Raw genomic sequence first — 21,077 nt, forward strand, 5'->3', positions numbered from 1 at the left:
AAACAAAAAAGAGAGAATCAAAAAAATACAATTCATTATTAAAAGCAAAAAATACTCCATGTCTCTAAGGAGTTTATAATCTAATCTAATGAGGAAGACAACATGTAAACAAATACAAATCAAGGTTTCATAACAGGATAAACAAGAAATAATTAACAGAAAGAAAACACTGAGATTATGAGGGGTTAAGGTAGGTATAAGGTGAGATTTTATCTGGGATTTAAAGAAAATTAGAGGGGTCAGTAGTAGGAGGAAAGGCATGCAAAAGTTTCAAGGATAGGAGTGTTAACCAAAAACAATATCGATAAGACACTGTAGCAATTAGATTTATTACAAGAGAAACAAACACGCATATGGAACATTTTGCCAGGGCAAAGAGTTTACAAGCCATTCAGAAGTCAATAAATGTTGACAGTACAACAAAGAAAGGAGAAGAAAATAGAAATCTCCTCTTAAAAGAAGAGTGGCAAAGACAGAGGAAAGGAACAGTAAATATGGGGGAAAGAGAAACAAGGAGATGGCAAAAGTGGCATGGTAGACCATGAAGATATGATAGTCTACTTATCAAGAAGGGTGTAAGCTGAGCAAGTTGTTTCTCAACCTAGTACTAACTGACTGGCACCTGTCTTGACTTCCAAGGACACAACAGGGAGTCCAGCTTAGTGTATAAAGAACAAATTATATCAGCTGGGGGGATGAAGGGGGGGGTGCGGGGGGCGGTGTCCTTGACACATTCAAGACTTCCAGCATACTCTGGGTCCAATGTTTCTGGAAAATATGACAATTCAAAAAGAGAAGTTCGGGGGATCCCTTACTATTACTTAAATGTGAAGAGAGAATACTTGGAGCAGAAAAATAAAATGTTTTGTTCATGCAACAACCAGGACACCATTGTCATTAGTCTGAAGAGGATAGTAAAAAGTCTAGGTTATGAAGGGATTTGAATGCTGAATACAACAGGAAGCTACAGGAGTTTGTTTATTTGTTTTGGGGGACAAAGATAACATGAATGGACCTGTGCTTTAGGAAAAACACTTGAAAATAGATTGGAATAGGGAGAGAGCAGAGGCAGGCAGACCCACCAGCAAACTACTTTGGTAATCTAGGTGTGAGATGATAACGGATTAATTGAGAGATATTGCAAAGGTGAAATTTGCATGTCTTTCCAACAGCTTAGATATATGAGGGGTATAAGAGATAACTGAAAATTATCTTGGAAAAAAACATTTTATTTAATAATATTCAATAATTTTATTTAATAAATTCTTATTTAATAAAACTTCTGGGAAAACTGGAAAGCAAGCTGGCACTTAGACCAACAATTTATAACTTATTCCCTAATAAATTCTAAATGGATGTGACTATAATTAAATATCATATTATGAAAAAATTATAAGAGCAGATACGTTACAGCTAAAATTAGAATAGTCTTAACCAAAGAAGAAATAGAGGAAATTATAAAAAATAAAAAAAGGTTAGATTACATTAACTAAATAGCATATGCAAAAACATATTAACATACCTTATATAAGGGAAGTTACTGACTGGGGAAAAAAAATTTTGTAGCAAATTTCTTCCCATAAAATTTTGGTATTCAAAATATATATACCAAAATATTTATAGAATAACTTTTTTTGTGACAAATAATTAGAAATCAAGTGGATGTCAATCAGTTATGGAATGGTTAAACAAAATGTGATACATAAATATATTGGAATACTACTGTTATAAAAAATGGTGTTGTGATGAATAAAGAAAAGCTTGGAAAGATTTACATGAAAATACAAGAAAACAAGAAACGGTAAAAAGAAAACAAAATCCCAATAAATTCAACAATATAAATGGAAAGAACTATATATCAAAAAAATCAAGTAATTGTATAACTATATAAATTTTAAAAAATCAAACATTAATCAAAATGAAGAGAAAAGGGAGAACATCCCCAACCCATTCCTTTGTGGAAGTGAAAGATCCAAAGTGCTACAATTCTTTTTTAAGAAATATTTAAGAAAGGGAAAGGAACCTAAGAATAGGTTATAAAAACAAAAAGCATTAAAAAAAAATTTTTTTTAAATATATGCCAATATGAAGAAATTCAGGAACCAGTCACATTATGGGAGGTAAAGAACAATAAAGATGGAAAAAACAGCAATGGAGATCGCTTAAAAAAAAAAAAAAAAAGCATGTTAAGGACAAAAAATTGTAAAGGATTGAGAAGTGAGTGAGAGGAGAAATTAAGGCAGCAAGTATAGATAGTTGTTTTGTTTTGTTTTTTCCCTTCTAAAAGTCTGATTTTAAGAGAGGGAGAGATAAAGATTCCTTGAGATGGTAAAGCCTAAAAAGAAATTTTAAGAATGGGAGAAAAGTAAAATTAAAGAAATTAGTAAGAAAAGATTAAAGACTGAAGAGAGATATTGCAAATTTCTGAACAAAACAGGACAGGATAGAATCAAATGTAGATGTAGAGGAGTTGACTAAGAGAGGAAAAAGTCACTTTTTTTTTTTGGGGGGGGGGGGAAGAGGTCCTAAGACTGAGGAATAGGAGAAGGCAGATGATACCTGAGATTTTGAGATGAAGAAAAAAGGAAAACTGCTAGAGGAATTCGTTCGTTCTTAATTTTTTATCCATGATCTAGTTCTAAGAGACAATTCTTTCTTTCTCAAATTCCCACTTGGGCAATTGCTTTATACTTATTCTTACATAAGAAGTTATTAAGAAAAGATAGTAAGTTAATGAATGTAAAACCTAATTCTAAATTCTAAAGTTTGTCTCTGAGAAAATGGCTTTTTATAGTCATCATAAATTCAAATCTAAACAAATATAACACAATAAATGTTTATGATGTGTAAAAAAGTTCCCACTCCACTTCAGACATACCACTTGATCCATGGGATCATTAGAATAGTAGCTTTCTGAATGAGTACAACGAATCCAGACTGGTTTAAGCAGGTCCTCTTCTTCCTCTTCATTTTTGTCAGGCATGATATCTTCTGGCTCTTTGTCCTTGATTGAGGTATAGCTCTTTTCTTTGCCAGAATTCTGGTTGTCAAGCCATCGATCTCTGTCATCTTCCCATCGAGTTCTCTTCTTCTCTCTACTTGGTGATCGGCTTCATTAAGAAAAGGAAAAAAAAAAATGTTTTGCAGTCAAAATTAACAGCATTCTGTACATTTTAAAAAGAACTATATTCTTAATCTCAGCCTTACAAACAAAGGTTCATGATTATTCAACAGTGAAAATTTTGCCCCATAACTGCTATCACTCCTTACACTTGCATTAGAAGCTAAGCTACAAATCCTCACTAGACATTTCTCTTCATTTGAGAGTTATTTGGTAACTACCACTGATTAATACCATTTCAGTAAAGGATAAGGGGCTTTCAAAGAGGGAATAAATGCCTTACTTTATAGAATTTTCATACCAAATATACATATGAAAAGTTTTAAGACCAATATATTCTGACAGTTAAAGATCTCCAAAGTTAATAGTCAGTTTTTCTAGTCTTCAAAAACAACTCTGTATAGAGTTTACATTTGGATCTAATATTGGGTTATATTATTTTATAATATCTCAAATCCATAATGAATACAATTAATTTTCCTAGCAAAGCCAACCCCTTTAAGTCTTACCTGCTAGTTCGCTTGTACTCTTTTTTGTAGGATCTGTCTGGAGATGGGGATCTTCGGCTTTCCCGGTGCCTGTGCCTGTCCCTGTCCCTGTCCCGTTCTCGCTCTCTTAAAGGGTTTAATACACAATGCTGTTTTTGATAGAAAAGCTCAAAATCCCCATCCCATTTGTAGTTATCAATGTGTTTTCATATGAAAAGATCTCCCCATCCCATTTGTAGTTATCAATGTGTTTTCATATGAAAAGATCTCCCTACAGCAATTTTTCTAATTTTGCTCACCAGAGAAATTTGCTGTTTTTCCTGTTAATGCCTCAAAAAGATAAAGCAATTTTTCACTCAACAAAAAAGTAAATCTCTTTTACAGTGTTTATTGGAGATGAAAATTAATTACCAACCCTCACAAATAAGCCACAAAAAAAAATCTAATAATAAATAAAATTTGATCACAGTCAATTTTTCTCAAGATCTTCCATTCACTTCCTTATCACTCTAATCTATCAGGTAAAATTAACATACTTCCCATTGCTGCATGGAAACACACCATTCTATCAAACTATAAGTAACCTGAAATGTAAGATTAAGAAATATACAAGTTGAAGGTCTATTAAAATTTATCCACAATAAAAAATATGGAATTAAATTAGCATTAAATCAACTGATAACTGAAATCCTATGATGTTAAAGTGAATATATAAATTTCAACTATCCCCTAAATGAATATCCAGAAGCAAATTTTCAAAATGAAATTTATTATCATCAGAGGCTATGAAACCAAAGAAAATAACCAAATGATTCTGGAAAGTAAAATTAGGGCTGAGAAGTCATGGTACCATTAATATAGAAAGTAAAGACCTTAAAAAACAAATAAGATTTTATCAAGAAAGTAGTCAGTTTTTGGTTTCTAATTAAGAATTCTGTGACTATGTAATATGTTTCATTTTATAAAATTTAGAACTCACAAAACAGAAGAATAAATGGTCAATGTTTTGATAGTAAAAGGATTGTTTGTTTTATAAAAGTTTGTTACTGAGGAAATCTTTTCAATATTATGCACCTCTAATGAATTTAATTTATGGAAATCTGTTTTACACATAACTTTTCAATAATGCCCATTGAACAAGAGTACATTGATATATATATATATATATGTTTGATATATATGTGTACATAGATATACTTATATACTATGTACACATACACACATACATACATATATACATATATACATATATGTGTGTGTGTGTATATATATATATATTTTTTTTTTTTTGGCTGGGGCAATTAGGGTTATGTGACTCTCTCAGCCAGGGTCACACAGCTAGGAAGTGTTAAGAGTCTGAGGCCAGATTTAAACTCAAGTCCTCCTATCTTTAGGACTGGTGCTCAATCTACTGCGCCACCTAGCTGCCTCCATTGATATATTTTAAAAAGATTTTTCTAGTTAAAAGTAATGTCCACCAAAATAGAATAGCACAAGTTAGAAGCTCTTGAATTTGATATGACCCCAAAATTATAGTTCAATTAAATTCTTCTGTTGGATTACTTTTATATTAAATATAATAAAATATTATTGCTGAAAAGAAAATTTCATTAATTTTTCCATAAGACATTTCAAAATTGTCATATTGAAATTATTAAAAAAAAGATCTAATAAAATTTTAAATTAAAATATGTATTGAGAACACTCAAAGAATATCCTTAACTAGGATGATAAAGGGCCCTGAAAATATGAGACTATGTTATACATGGATTGATTAAAGGAATTGAGCATATCTGGCTTAAAGAATAAAGACTAGGAAGGATATAATTACTATCTTCATATATTTAAAGGGCTAACTTTTGAAAAGTTATGAGTATGTGAAGTGTCTGAGACGAAAGGGCTCAACTTAAAAGGACAGAAGGTACAAAGGGATAAATTTAGATTTGGAGTAGTGAAAATTTTTCCCAATTTAATTAAGCTATCTAAAAGCAGAATGAATCATTTTGGTAGGGTGGATATCCATTTTGGGGAAATGTTAACAGACTGGAATTCTTGTTTGGTGCAGCTTACACTGGTTTGTTTTTAGGTCCTTTTCAAAGATTCTGCAACACTATTCAGACTGATAAATCAGAAAGTAGTCTGATATGTTTAGTATAAACATCATAAGCAATGTTTTAGATACTTTTTCAAAATCTGTCATTAGTAGGGTATGATGAATTTATAGACACAGCATAAATTTCTACACTAATCTTTTTAAAATGAAGTTCACTTTAAAAAATGTTCAGGCCTTAACGGAAGGGGGGGAAGTATTATCTGTAAATAAAGGTGATATTAAAAAAAAAAGATTAATAATTTTTTGATTAGTTAAGCCCATTTTGAGCTTACTACTACACTGAACAAAATGGGCAGAGTTTGGGAATGGATTATTTTGTGCTATACTTTCAAATCTACTAAATTAAAGACAGAAAAAGAGGTCATGTAAAATTTGAGTTTAATTCATTAAAATACAATCTTATTTCTATATCTGCAAAGTTTTATTGTAGTCTAAAACTGATTTTTATAAGTTACACACTAGAGTTTTGGATTAAAGAGAAGTATAAGGTAACAGATTTTCATTTAGCTTATAATATCCTTCCTATCCAGATATTCCAAGCATAACTTAGTTGTCCAAGACAAAGTACAAAACAAAAATATTCTAAGAGCTGAAAACTGATAAAATGGCTTTTTAAAGTTCAACTAACAGCTTTATAAAGTAAAAGGAAAACGTTACCCAAAGAATTCAAAGTCTCATGTAAATGTTTTCCCCATTACAACACAAAGTCACTTAAAAATCTGGAAAACATAATTCATGGTCTCTCTAAAACAAAGTGGAGTAAAACAAGGTGGAAATGAACAGACATCTCTATTCTCATTGGTTCTTGCTGAATAAAAAAATTTTAAAAGATGCTTACTCATTTTCACTTTTCTCCAAACACCTTTCAAAATGCAAAACTAAATGAAATCCTCTATCTCCTTACAAAAGTTTTAAGAGGCAGTGTCTAATTAAGTGATGCCTGTGGCATTTTTAGGTGCTCCTTTACTATTGATAGGGCCCCACAGACTGCATGAAGCCAGCATATATTGTGACCCTTACATATACATGCAATTTCCATAAAGAGGAAATAGAGAACCTCTTTTCTTTCACTGGTGGTGTTCATTCTCTTAGGGACAGAGAATGATTATTATCCTTTAATATGCTCAATCTTAAATTGAGAGAGTAGTGAAATGCTTATATAGAAACAAATTTTAAAAGGTGAATGGGAAAACATTGGAGAGACCCACAAAAGAATGTACCTTTGTGAAATACTGAGGATATAAAGTATATTTTTCAGTGTGATAAATGCTATAGGAAAATGAATTTAAACAACGAAAGAGAGGAGAAAGAGAATAAAGAATGAAAGCATTAGCATGACAATGAGAGTAAGCATTGACCCATACCAACATATTGATAAAGCACAGATAATGGAATCATTTTCTACTTACTGTTTTCTCCCTCTAAAACTTTTGTTTTTCTTGTGTTTATAGATATTTGATCTTATGAAAAAGAAAAACAGTAAGTCTGGAACATAGTAGCTTGAAGAACAAGAATTTCTCCATTTTAAATAAGAAAAATCCATTAACATCACAAAAAATTTTTAACATATTCGACACAGGCAACTTGCTTTTCAATTTGGATCACTCATCACATTTACTCTAAAACAAATAAAAATACTCTGCCAAGGAACATGCAATAAACTCCCATTTATCCAGAATGGTTTGCAATGAAAGGAAGTATGCTAGTTTTAATTAAATAATTTGGTTCACTGAAAAATATATCAGCCATCATACTACCAATTTCCAAAGAATGAACCAATACATACTTAATCCTAAAATTATATTAATACAAATGAATCTTTCTTTGATAAGTCAAAGCACTTAAAATCTTACATTACCTAGAGGTTATTATCAGGTATATCAATGATCACTTTACAGTATTATAAGAGCAAAAGGTTACTGTTGAAATGAGATCTGAATGAATTATAACTATCTCAGGTCCTGTATATTATGTTATTTGCTTAAATAAATCAATCCCTGCAATCAGTTGACTTTTTATTTGAAAAAAAAAATCCATGTTTTAATTTTATGGTTTACGTTATGGATAAAAGGTAATTTGATGTCTGTAAGTCTTTGCCAAATATATTTTAAAAACTTCAGACACACTGCTTACCTGCTATGCTCATAACTCCGGTGACGAGGTGGAGTCCTTCCTCTATCATAATCTGATCTATGGCGGCTACTTTCTTGTCTCCTCCTGTCTGGACTTCGGGTTCTGTCTCGCCGATCTCCATGACTATCTGACCGATGTCGGTCGCCATGTCCATGACTATGTTCTCGATGCCGATGGTCATCATAATGCTTACTCCTTTCTGGGGACCTTCTTTCACTCGAAGGCTTTTCTACCTGATACTGAGTTGGGTGCCTAAAATGGCTACTGCTGTTATTGTTACTGCTGGTCTGAAAAGAACTAGAGTTATTCTGGTAACTACTAAAATTAGGAGGTGGGAAAGACTGCTGTGAATAGGTTGTGGGATAAACTGATGGGTAATTAACTTGTGGTGGTATGACTGGGGGTGGTGGCGGCAGGGAAGGAGGTGGCATCATATAGGGAAAAGTAGTTTGTGTAGCAGGTGTTCCAGGTACTGAAGTGTTAGTAGGAGTAGGCACAGGAGGAGGAACGGGAGGAAAACAAGGTGGTACTGGAAAAGTTGGCCTCACCTGATGGTTGGGGAGAGGGGGCCTGAGGGGACACTGGGTAACAGGAGTCTGTGCTGTTGGAGGCACAGGTGGGGGGTAGGGTACAAAATCAGGCCTGGGTGGCAAGTAGCTTGCAGTTGGAGGACTTGTGAAAGTGGTTGGGGGGACAACTGGTTGTTCATACTGGTACTGTCCAGTAGGCTGCTGAGGATGAAGCTGTCTCAAATTCTGAGGCCGGAAGGTTTGAGTTGAAGCTCTTCCACCAGATCCTCCTCGTCCACGGGAATTGCCTCGTCCAGGGTGGAATGACATTCTTTGACTGGAATTTTAAAATGAGGAGTAAGAATAAAATAAATCTCATGATATAAAAACTTGTTTCACAATAATGTAGTCATGCAAATATCAGATGATAAATAGGACTAGTAAAACTACTGAAATGTCCACTGCCTTCCTTTCTATTCATTCTCTAAAATCCAGTCTTGAGTGCCTCTCACTAATAAAGCCAGACTACAGCATTGAGCTTTCCTAGTCTAATCACAATTTTGGACTCCTCAATCTTAACTGCTAGAATGTGTTTTCTTCTTCCTTCCTGGAAATTCAACACCTTCTAATAAAAAAATATTTTCCTCCCAGTATAAATACAGACACACAGAGTTACAGAGGCTTTGAGGAATTCAAATTCAAATTCCTTGGTGCTCCCAAAAAGCAGATGAGGCTGCAGCTTATTTTTAGACACTAAGAATATGTTATTCAAGTCTCACCTCAAACAACTGATTAAGTCTCCCTAATGCCTTTGATGTGTAAATCTAAGAATTGAAGGTGAAAAAAGAGTCAACTCCAGATTCTGAAGACAGTTTTGTGTATAGGGACAGAGATGGGGGAGGGAACTGCTAGGTCAAAGAACAGAAAAAGTTGATTTGTCTGAAACCTGGACTAAAATAAGATAAAAAGAAAGCATGCCATAGCCAATTTGAAAGGATTTAAATGCTAAGTTTAAACATTTATCTATTATGCTAGACAATACAGAAATTACTTTAGATTTTATTATAGGGAGGTTATATTATTTCATAGAGAAGAAAAAGGCAGTGGAGGACAAAGCCATTTTAAGGAGAGTTTGGCAAAATATGCAACTAAATAGTCATCTCAGAGACAGATGAGACAGGTCTGTTTTAGTAGTTATTTAAGAAATTGAATTGGATTCCTCTCATATTATTACATGATATAGTTTCAGAAATGGCAGTCATACAAGCAGCTAAAATTAAGGGTATTAATATCAGAAGACACAAAATATCCATATGTGCAGTTAATATGAAAGTATACTTGGAAAAACTTAAGACAATTAGTGAAGAATCTGAGATAATTAACTGCTACTGTAAGGTAGCAAATACAAAATACATAGGGTTCATCAACATTTCTAAGACATACTAATAAAAGTCAGGAAGACAGGAGAAATTCTTGTCAAAATAACTAAAAAATGCATAAAATACTTGTGAATTAACTTACCAAGACAGAAGCAAGTTTTAAATTAATACAGTTATAAAACATTTAACAGAAAAAGTAATGATAACTAAATGGAGAACTAGCCACTAGTAGTTCATGAATGGACTACACCAATATAATAAAAGATAACAATACAATCTAAAGTGATTGAAGCATTTTAGTACTATACTAATCAAATCATCTAGGCGATACTTCTTAGCACTAGACAAAATAACAAAAATTCACTTGAAAGACTAAAAAATCTAGAATCTCAAAGGGAAATAAAGAAAAAAAGATATGCAAGAAAAAGGCCTATAGCATTGCCAGACTCAAAATATGTTATTAAGAAGTAATCAAAACTATTTGGTATAGATCAGTGAACATACAAGATAGACAAGAAAAATAGTAAATTGAAAATTACAGACTAATTTTTTATAAACCTGAAGAACATAATTATACTGAGGAAAAGAAGTCTTTTTGAGAAACACAGAAAAACTGCAATATTATATGGTAGAAATTGTGTGTGAGTGTGCATAGAGAGAGACAGAACCAGAGAGAGAGAGATCTGGTATAATAGTACAGAGATATATCTATACTACTTCACTTGATAATCTCATTAGTTCCCATGGAATTAATTATCTTGATGCTGATAATTCTAATATCTACCTGCTGACCTTTCTCTGCTGACTTATAATCCCTATCTCTATGTGCCTTTCAAACATTTAACTCAACATGTCCAAAAGTGAATTCATAATCTTTCTCCCAAACACTTCAGATTTGTAAAGTCTATTGTTGTCAAAGATACTACTATCCTCTTAGTCCCTCAGGCTCAAATACTAAATGTCATCCTGGACTCATCACTATCTCTTACCATGCCCATAGCCTTGGAAACATTTCTTAAATATACCCTCTTCTCTCTTCTGATACTGTTGTCACCACAGTATAGGCCCTCATCACCTTATTCCTGGACTGAGAGAAATGAGAAGTAATGATTCAGGAAGATTTAGTTTCCCAAAATCTTAGTCCCTGAAGGTCAAATTAAACTTCTGACTTAATCTAAGCCAAATCTCAAATCTCAAATTTCACTCAATCAGGCTTGATCACTTAGTCTAAAGAACCCAAGATGAGGGTGGCCTGAATATAGGGATAGTTTCTTGGTCCAAATGTAACAAGTCATTCTCAGCATTTCATTTTAATAAAATTCCCTTATGGTGTTAAATAGAGGTGATTGACACTTCTCTTCCAGGTATGTGTGTGTAAAAAGCTGGGCCTGTTGCCATAAGTCTTTGGGTAGGAGATGGTGAAATGACCTTCCCAAACTTTATTAATAACTCCCTGGCTTTAATAATAAAATGATTAAATTACCCAGAAACTATGTCTCAACCCTTTTTGTTACAGGATCATTGCAATCGACTGATGGTTGGTATGTCTGCCTAATCAATTAAATGTGACACAGATGAATATTTACCAACAGGACCAGAGTTCAAAGTCTTTTGTAACCTAAATCACCCCACCCCTTCAATTGTTCAATCTTCTTACACTTAAGAGATTTTCACATACTCTGGAATTCGGTGACAGAGTTCCTTAACTGTTTTCACATATTAGACAATCCATCTCTTGGCGCCAAGCATTTCATCTAGTCTTCTACTATAGAACCTCTTCAACTCTGCCTCCTGGGTATCCTAGCTTCTTTTAAGAACGAACTAAAATTCTATCTTCTATAGGAATCTTTTCACAATTCCTCTTAATTCTAGTGCTTTTCTTCTGTTAATTTATCCTATATATTGCTTATTTGTACATAATTGTTTGCTTGTTTTCTCTCCTCACTAGACTAGACCACTATTTTATCTTTCAAGAAAATCAACTCCAACATTTTTTTTTTAATTTAAGTTTTATGCCATTTTTAATTAATTATATTTAGTTTATTTATTCAGGGCAAGGGTGAGAAATGGTTGGTATTCTGGCTTTTCCACAATGAAAAGAACCCGGAATTTAGAATTAAAAGATTCCAGTTAAGAATTTTGACTAAGCCAATTACTTTTTCCACGATTTTTTTGGTTGATCTTCATATTCTCTATGGTCCAAGTTAGTTCTAAATCCTATACTACTATTGTGGTCTTCCATTTTTAACATTTACCAAGTCTGCCTCATCCTGTTATTTAATCATTTCATATGGATATATCTTTCCCCCCACAGAGATGGAGTACTTAAGGATATAAATTTTTTGTGCTGCTCTGACATTCTCCAAAATCATCTAGCAAATACTGAGCAACCAAGTAAAGTATTTGCTAAACTGAAATGAATCAAAACTCAAGACCCAAATTAATGGTGACTCATGAAATGGAGAGCTTCAAAAATATGAAATGCTTAGATACATGCTTCTGTGACCAATAGGCTCAGTAGATGAAAATAGCCTACTTCAATGGAGAAATAAGGACCCCTATATTTCTTTTTCTTTTTTTTTTTTTTTTTGGCTTTTTTGCTGAGGCATTTGGAGTTAAGTGACTTGCCTGGGGTCACACAGCTAGGAAGTGTTAAGTGTCTAAGGCCAAATTTGAACTCAGGTCCTCCTGACTTCAGGGCTATCCACTGTGTCACCTAGCTGCCCCGACCCCTATATTTTTTATGCTTTTTTTACCTCTAACTTGCTGCAAGGCTCTGAGAAAAATGACTTCACCTTCCTGTGCTTTAGTCTTCTTCCTGTGTAAAATAAGGACATAAATCAAACAGTGAAGTTATATATACTCAACTTAAAAATAAAATGTCATTTATTTTTTAAAAATTGGAGGAAAATGGATGCAAGTATCTTTCATAATTGTGACCGGGGGAAAATTCTTAACCAAACAAAATCATAAACGCTAAAATACATAAATTACATAAGACACATAATATTAAAAAGCTTTTGCACAAGAAAAATTAGTGAAGCTAGAACAAGAAAATAGTTGGCAAGGGTTATACATCAATGATATATTTAGTATATTAACTCAGGTCCCAAAGATCCAATGCCATCAATATACAGATGAATCCCATTTGTGTAGATATCGTTATTCTCTCTCTTGGGCTCTCCTCCTGCATCAGTAACTTCCATTTAGATATTTCAAACAAGATGTACACTCCATAAGTAAATCAAACTTATTGTGCCCAAAATACCTACTCTTCTTTCTACAATCTCTATTTCTGTTATGGGTAAAATCATACTTCTAAACACTCACTACATACCCACATTCTCACTTCATATATCCGAATCATTTGCTAAGTCCTTTCTCTGCTCTATAACATTTCCCATATTCATCCCCTTCCCTCTGGACTCATATGGCTAGCTCCCATCAAACTGTCAACATCTTTCACCTGAACTATTCCAATTAACTTCCTATTCATTAGTCTCTTGATGTCCCAGTCTCTAAATTTTACCCTATGGATACCAATGCAAGATTTCTTAAACATAAGTCTAACCAAGTCATCCTCTTGTTCAATAAAATCCTGAACTTCATGATGTCACTAGGAACAAATATAAACTCCTCAGTTTGTGTTTTAAATTTCAAAATTATAGTCAATCTTTACAGATTTGTAAAACATGAATTTAATAAAATACAAGATATAAACAAATGGTTTCCTTGCTGTCCTTTATAACAAGCCACCTTTTACTCTCTATACCTTGATCCAGGGTGTCCCCATCATGTCTGCAAAGTACTCCCTTCTATGCTTTTCTTATCAGAATTTCAAGCTTCCTTCAAAAGCCAGTTCAAAGCCTCCTACACTCAAGATTCCTCTGATTGAGGAATTGATTGGTAATGTCTTACCCCACCCTATATTTTTGCACCTATATATGCTTGTAGTTTTCTTATAACAGAACATAAACTCCTTGGAGAAAGAACTTCCATTTTTCTATTTGTATTCTCAGTGCTTAATATCCTGCCGGGCATAATAGAATGACACAATGAATAAATGTTTATGTTTTATTTGGAAAAAAGCAAATTTGACACTGGACCTTGATGGGATTAAATCCATGACCAGATTACGGCTTTGGATAAGTACATATACCTTTCAGTTAAAAGCAGTCCATAAACACTTATTAAGCTTCTGTATGCCAGGAATTGTGCTAAGGGTTAAAGATATAAAGAAAAATAAAAGACAATCCCTACTTAATGAGTTCACAATCTAATGAGAGTGACATAAAAATCATTATGTATAGATAGGGATTTTTACATAATAAGTTAGATAATCAACATGGGGAAGATACTAAAATTGAGGCGGATCTGAAAAGACTTCATGTAGGTGATGATGAGGTTGTGAAAATACAAAGGATATCATGATTCAGGAAGAAAGAATAACAGAGGCCAAAGATTGGTGAATTACATAGAAACATCTTGACACTATAATATGAATTTTTTAGTTTCTTCGAATAAAGTCTGTATACAAACAAGATAAATATCAAATAATATTATTTGAGGATGGGGTACTACAAACAGTATGTTATTTTTGAAATGGAATTGTACTCAAAAATCAATTTTCAGGAAATAGTTAAGAGAATCAGCTCATCATATCTAAGATCAAAATTAGCAAAACATAAGAATGAAAAGAAAATATGTGGTATACTTCGGGGGAAAAAAACAAACACCTTATTAAAAAAAAAAAATACAAAGCTCCTTCCTAATAGCCTCTGGAAACATACATACATACACACACACACACACACACACACACACACACACACACATGTATGCGCACAGATACACACACACCCCTAAAAACTGTACCAGACTAAATAATAATCAAGAAATCCAATGTCACAATTACATTGTGACATTTTTCATACTCTAACTATAGAAAGTCAGTTCTGAAACGCCATATAGGGCTTTCTCAATGATCTGACCCTCAAAAATTCAAAGTGGAAATTGGCACAGGAACCCAGGTGATCAAACTGAAACTAAAGAGGAAAGATCATGTTACCACAAAGAACCATTAGCAGAAAAAAGCTGTCATTAGCACACAGTCCAATTAAGAAACTACCTTTGAACATGCACAAAAATTTTGTAGCACTTCTTTTTGTGGTGGCAAAGAAGTGGAAATTGAGGGGATGTCCATCAATTGGGGAATGGCTGAATAAGTTCTGTTACATGAATGATATGGAAATACTACAGATGAGTATAATGAGAAGCAGATTTCAGAAAAATCTGGAAAGACTGTCATGACCAGATGCTGTATTAAGTAGTACCAGGAGAACACTGTACATGAATGCAGACTGAAGCATACTATTTTCACTGTTTTTTGTTTCTCATAGTTTTTCCTTTTTGTTCTGATTTTTCTTTTAAATTGGGGAAAAAATTAAAAATACATCAAAAAAAGTTAGCAAAATCATTGATAGCTCACAGAATAGAAGTTTTAGGGAAAGTCAAGACTTCCCTCTCTACCTTTAACCAATAGTTGCTAAATTTCTTTTGATTACATATTCCTCTAAGTAAAAGTTTTGAGGACACACTCCTTTCTCCTCTTTAAAAAACTACGATTGAAGAGATGAGTTAAGAATTATAATAAAATCTAGTACATACCCAAAAATCCAACCTAGAAGAGATAAAGTCCACACCAACAGTAAGCAGAGATTCAAAGGAGGGAAAAAGGGACTTTACATAGAAACTATATGAATACCTAGAAGAAATGAAGCAAGAAATTAAACAATAAAAGTTCAAGAAAAAAGAATTAGAAAAAAACAGCTTAGAAAAGAGTCATATATCTTACCCAAATAATATATGCATTGAAAATTAAAATAGATCAAACAGATATCAATGACTCCATGAAACAAGAAATACTATATCAAAATCAAGAATATTAGAAAATGTAAGGCATCTATGTAAAAAATAACTGAAAAACTTATCAAGGAGGAATAATTTAAGAATCACTATTATATCTGAAAATCAAGATAAAATATAAAAAAAGCTTGAATGTTTTAAGATAGAATGAATTAAAATTGTCCAGATTTATGAGGACCAGGGGGCAAAACAAAGACAATATAAAATCTAATAATTACCTCCTGAAAGAAAATCCAAAAGAAAAAAAAAAAATCTCAGGAATGTCAGTCAAAACCTAGCTCTTCCAGGATATATAAAAAAATCCTGCAAGCAACTAGGAAAAAGAGTTCAAACAAGAAATCACAAGCAGGATCACATAAGACATGAAAGCTTCTAGCATAAGACAGATTTTGGGAAAAAATGTTCCAAAATGCAAAAGTTTGCAATAATAGCTAACATTTATATAGCATCTATTATGTGACAGCACCATGTTAAGTGCTTTGTAATTACCACCTCATTTGATCTTCACAACAACCATGGGGTTTAGGTGCTATTATATTCCTATTTTATAGATGAGGAAACCAAGGCAAATAAGATGTTAGGTAACTTGTCCAGGGTCACACAGCTAAAAAGTACCTGAAGCCATATTTGAAATCAAGTATTTCTAACTCCAGATCCAGCACTCTATTTACTAAAACTATGAAATATAAACATGAGACTAAAGGCAAATAAAGATAAATGTATTTAAACAATCTAAAGCTGTATGATGACTTAGTGCTAACACTGTAATAAACAAAGAAAAAGCAAGTATCCCTTCAGAATTTTAATATCTTCCAAAGCTATTGAGAGAATTAATAAAGAAAAAGAGAAGACTTGGTTCTGTTCTGAGGACAGAAGAAATGGAGAAGAAAGGTGAGAACTGATTATATGATAAACATAATCTTATTTGAACTAAAGCTAGAACACAAACAATCCTTTCAGTGACCTATAATTAAATAACAACAAAATATGAGGCAAAGCATAGAATATGGAAATACACATCACTTTGAAAGAATAGAAGAATTCATTTTGAATATAGTGGATACTAAGTCCTCCATATGCTGTCACTAAAAGAAGACAATGTGATAATCCTAAAATATTACAAAACTTCCTAGATCTCCAATTGGATGAAAAATGTGTCTTACTCAGATTTTAACATGCTTTTAGATGAACATATCATAATGCGTGAACTGACAGTATTGTTCTCAGACAATGAATTATATAGAGTTGAACATGAGCTGGCCAATGGATTGGAATGCTTTGGGGGAAAATGAAAAGCTCCTTTACTTACCCCAAGCTTCTCATGGAAATGAAAATGTTACCTCTTTAATACCAACAATTTAAAGCTCTGCTATATGGTAATAAAACAAAGATCTTTTATCTGTATCTTTATCTTTAAGATATCTTCATCTATAAAAACTAAAAATGAGTATCACATAGAGGACAACAGAAAAAAATATAGAGAATAAGTTGGTTATAACATATAACCAGTAAGAACTCTGAAGAACAGGAGTAAAAGACACCATCAAGCTACTGTATGATAGGAAGAGAATATGGGTTATTCATGAGGCAAGGGATGATAGGTTGCCAGTGTTCCACTGATAGTCTTGTGATGTCAAGTGAAATGAAGACCTCCAACATTTTAAGGGATACCTTATGAAAAACTGTTTTTAATGGACATAGATAAAAGTCATATAAGACAAGCAAGAGACAGAGGGATTGTGGATACTCTTGAATGAATAAAGTTATGGATCCAGTGGAATTCCTCATCCAAAATTGATTTTTACATCAAATGTTCTCTCACTCCTACCTGAGTGACCCTGAGCAAATCACTTAACTCCAATTGCCTCAACCAAAAAAAAAAAAAAGAAAGAAGAATATTCTTTCAGTTCAGTATTATATTTTCAGCATCTTTTCCTTATCACCTCTCATTGGTTTCTACCACTTGCCCCAAAGCCTAAGATTTTACAATCACTATTCCCAAAAGGTCAAAATATGAGAAGCAAAATTTTTAAAGCTAAGAAATTTTAAGCTTGCAAAAAGAGGGTCATGATTAATCCTCATCTTTCCATACAGGGGACACTAAATAAAATCTTTTTTTAAAATATTTTATTTTATTTTATAATAACTTTATACTGACAGAATCCATGCCAGGGTAATTTTTTTTACAACATTATCCCTTGCATTCGTTTCTATTCCGATTTTTCCCCTCCCTTCCTCCACCCCCTCCCCTAGATGGCAAGCAGTCCTATATATGTTAGATATGTTGCAGTATATCCTAGATACAATATATGTGTGCAGAACCGAGCAGTTCTCTTGTTGCACAGGGAGAATTGGATTCAGAAGGTAAAAACAACTCGGAAAGAAAAACAAAAATGCAAATAGTTCACATTCGTTTCCCAGTGTTCTTTCTTTGAATGTAGCTGCTTCTGTCCATCATTTATCAATTGAAACTGAGTCTTTGTCAAAGAAATCCACTTCCATCAGAATACATCCTCATACAATATCGTTGTCGAAGTGTAAAGTGATCTCCTGGTTCTGCTCATTTCACTTAGCATCAGTTCATGTAAGTCTCTCCAAGCCCCTCTGTATTCATCCTGCTGGTCATTTCTTACAGAACAATAATATTCCATAACATTCATATACCACAATTTACCCAGCCATTCTCCAATTGATGGGCATCCATTCAATTTCCAGTTTCTAGCCACTACAAACAGGGCTGCCAAAAACATTTTGGCACCTACAGGTCCCTTTCCCTTCTTTAGTATTTCTTTAGGATATAAGCCCAATAGAAACACTGCTGGATCAAAGGGTATGCACAATTTGATAACTTTTTGGGCATAATTCCAGATTGCTCTCCAGAATGGTTGGGTTTGTTCACAGTTCCACCAACAATGCATCAGTGTCCCAGTTTTCCCGCATCCCCTCCAACATTCATCATTATTTTTTCCTGTCATCTTAGCCAATCTGACAGGTGTGTAGTGGTATCTCAGAGTTGTCTTAATTTGCATTTCTCTGATCAATAATGATTTGGAACACTCTTTCATATGAGTGGTAATAGTTTCAATTTCATCCTTTGAAAATTGTCTGTTCATATCCTTTGACCATTTATCAATTGGAGAATGGCTTGATTTCTTATAAATGAGTCAGTTCTCTATATATTTTGGAAATGAGGCCTTTATCAGAACCTTTAACTGTGAAGATGTTTTCCCAGTTTGTTGCTTCCCTTCTAATCTTGTTTGCATTAGTTTTGTTTGTACAAAGGCTTTTTAATTTGATATAATCAAAATTTTCTATTTTGTGATTGGTAATAGTCTCTAGTTCATCTTTGATCACAAATTTCTTTCTCCTCCACAAGTCTGAGAGATAAACTATCCTATGTTCCTCAAATTTAATTATAATCTCGTTCTTTATGCCTAGGTCATGGACCCATTTTGATCTTATCTTGGTATATGGTGTTAAGTGTGGGTCCCTTTTTCTTTTCTTTTCTTTTCTTTTTGGTATGCCCTAATCTAGCATCCTAATTTTACAGATGAGGAAACTAAATTCAAGAGGTCTCAATAGTAAACATTTTTTTAATGAATATACAGAGCATATCCCTGTACATATTGATTACATGCTTATCTATGAGCACAGTGTTACATAGTACATGCTTCTTCATAAACATAGTATTATAAATTACTGACACATGATTATCTATAATCATAGTAGTATAGTAGAAAGAACACTGGACTTAGAATCAGAAGACTTGGATTTGAGTACTATTTCAGCCAATGACATAAGCAAAAAAAAAAAAAAAAATCTGCTAGAGCTTCAGTTTCCTCAGTTGTAAAATGAAATAATATTTATACTACTGACCTTACAAAGTTGTCACAAGGAAAGTATTTTTATAACAGTATTTCCTGTATAAACAAATCAACAAACATTAATACCTACTATGTACCAGTTAAGTTGTTAGACTGAGTATTAAAAGACAAAAGTGAAAGTCTTTGACCTTAAGGAGAAAGCATACATTCTAACCAGGGGATATATAGAGCTAGATGGAAAGATTTAAAAAAAAAAAAAAAAACCATAAAATATATACAAGATAAATATGGCAGGAAGGCATTAGCAGCTGAGATCAGTACATGAATCATGTACCACTGAGATGAACCTTGAGGAAGCTGGCGATTCTTATTTTAAGAGATGGAGATGAGAAAGTCTATTCTAGATACTGGGGCCCAGAAAGGGCTTCAAGCACTGTGTATGATAAATAATTGGAAAGAATGTTTGGCTAAATGACAGTGAATGTGAAAAGAAATAGTTTATAATAATAAGGCAGAAAGGTAAGTTGGGATAAAGTTGTCAAAGACTTAATAATCCAAATAGTTTTTGATTTTATGGAGTCACTGGAATTTTATTCAGTAGAAGTGACATAGTTAGCCCTATACTTTAGGAAAAATAACTTGCAGCTGTGTAATGAATGGAAGAGGGAAGAGACTTGAGACCAAGGAGGAGTCTAGTTCAAGTCTAGTTGAGGCCTTGTGAGACAACAGGGGTAGGATAATTGGAGAAGAGTTTTGGAGTTCATGGTAGCAGATGAGCTGACAACTGTTGAGATTTGCAGAATAAAGGAGAATGAGGAGTCAGTTAAGAATGATATCATGGTTGCAATTCTAAGTGAGTAGAAGGATAATAGCATCAACAGAAAAAGAGAAGTTCAGAAAAGGCATTCATTTTGGAGAAAGGTTAAGTTAGTCAACAAGCATTTCAGTGTCTATTATATGAAGGCCCTGTAGTAGGCAATGGGGATCCAGATAGAAAGAAAGAATCACTCTCTATTCTCAAGAGTAATGGATGAATTCACTTTTCATCATGTTGATTTTGTTTGAAATGTCAACTAGGCAATTTGATAATGCAGGCATGCAGTTCAGGAGAGAAAATAAGACTGGCTCTGTAGATAATAGAAACAACAATCTAAATGTGAGAAAATGTTACTGCATGGAAATGCTTTCATAGTAATTTACTATGATGAAAGCTTAATAGATTTAACAAGAAGCTCAAAAAGTGCTGTCTATGGCACTTTGCAGATTGTAAAGCATTTTACATATATTATTTTATTTGATCCTCACCACAACCTAGAAAGGTAAAGTACTATTTCATCCCCATTTTATAGATAAGGAAACTTCCTTCTCCAAAAAGCCCATGACATCAGTGAGGTGATGCCATGACACCAAAGTGAATTGTATTTAAGTGAGGGAGAGTTGTGCAAGATCACCTGCCTTACTTTTCCCTCCAGAGGCATCTGGGTCCAGTGTCAAGAAAAGGAAACTAAAAATGAGTAGTATCATGTAATTTGCACATCCTTTACTCTTTTAAGGATCCGAATTCAGATCTTCTTGACTCCAATAT

General features: G+C 33.2%; 1 protein-coding gene across 5 annotated transcripts in view; it reads right to left on the reverse strand.

Annotated features, from left to right (window-relative positions):
• DROSHA (drosha ribonuclease III) overlaps positions 1 to 14,059 on the reverse strand; it is a 103,047-nt gene extending 88,988 nt beyond the window's left edge. For 2 of the 5 annotated variants that reach the window (XM_051969892.1, XM_051969890.1), the window contains exons 1-4: positions 12,500 to 14,051; positions 7,856 to 8,701; positions 3,631 to 3,735; positions 2,879 to 3,110 (exon numbers count right to left, since the gene is read on the reverse strand). In XM_051969892.1, the coding sequence (XP_051825852.1) occupies positions 2,879 to 3,110; positions 3,631 to 3,735; positions 7,856 to 8,694 (1,176 nt within the window). In that variant the 5' untranslated portion in view covers positions 8,695 to 8,701; positions 12,500 to 14,051. Of the gene's footprint in view, positions 1 to 2,878; positions 3,111 to 3,630; positions 3,736 to 7,855; positions 8,702 to 12,499 lie in introns of all 5 variants that reach the window. The other 3 variants (XR_007949278.1, XM_051969891.1, XM_051969893.1) reach the window with 3 other exon arrangements.
• Between the last annotated feature and the right edge of the window lie 7,018 nt (positions 14,060 to 21,077).

Source organism: Antechinus flavipes, chromosome 1, assembly GCF_016432865.1.
Source record: "Antechinus flavipes isolate AdamAnt ecotype Samford, QLD, Australia chromosome 1, AdamAnt_v2, whole genome shotgun sequence".
Taxonomy (NCBI): Eukaryota; Metazoa; Chordata; class Mammalia; order Dasyuromorphia; family Dasyuridae; genus Antechinus; species Antechinus flavipes.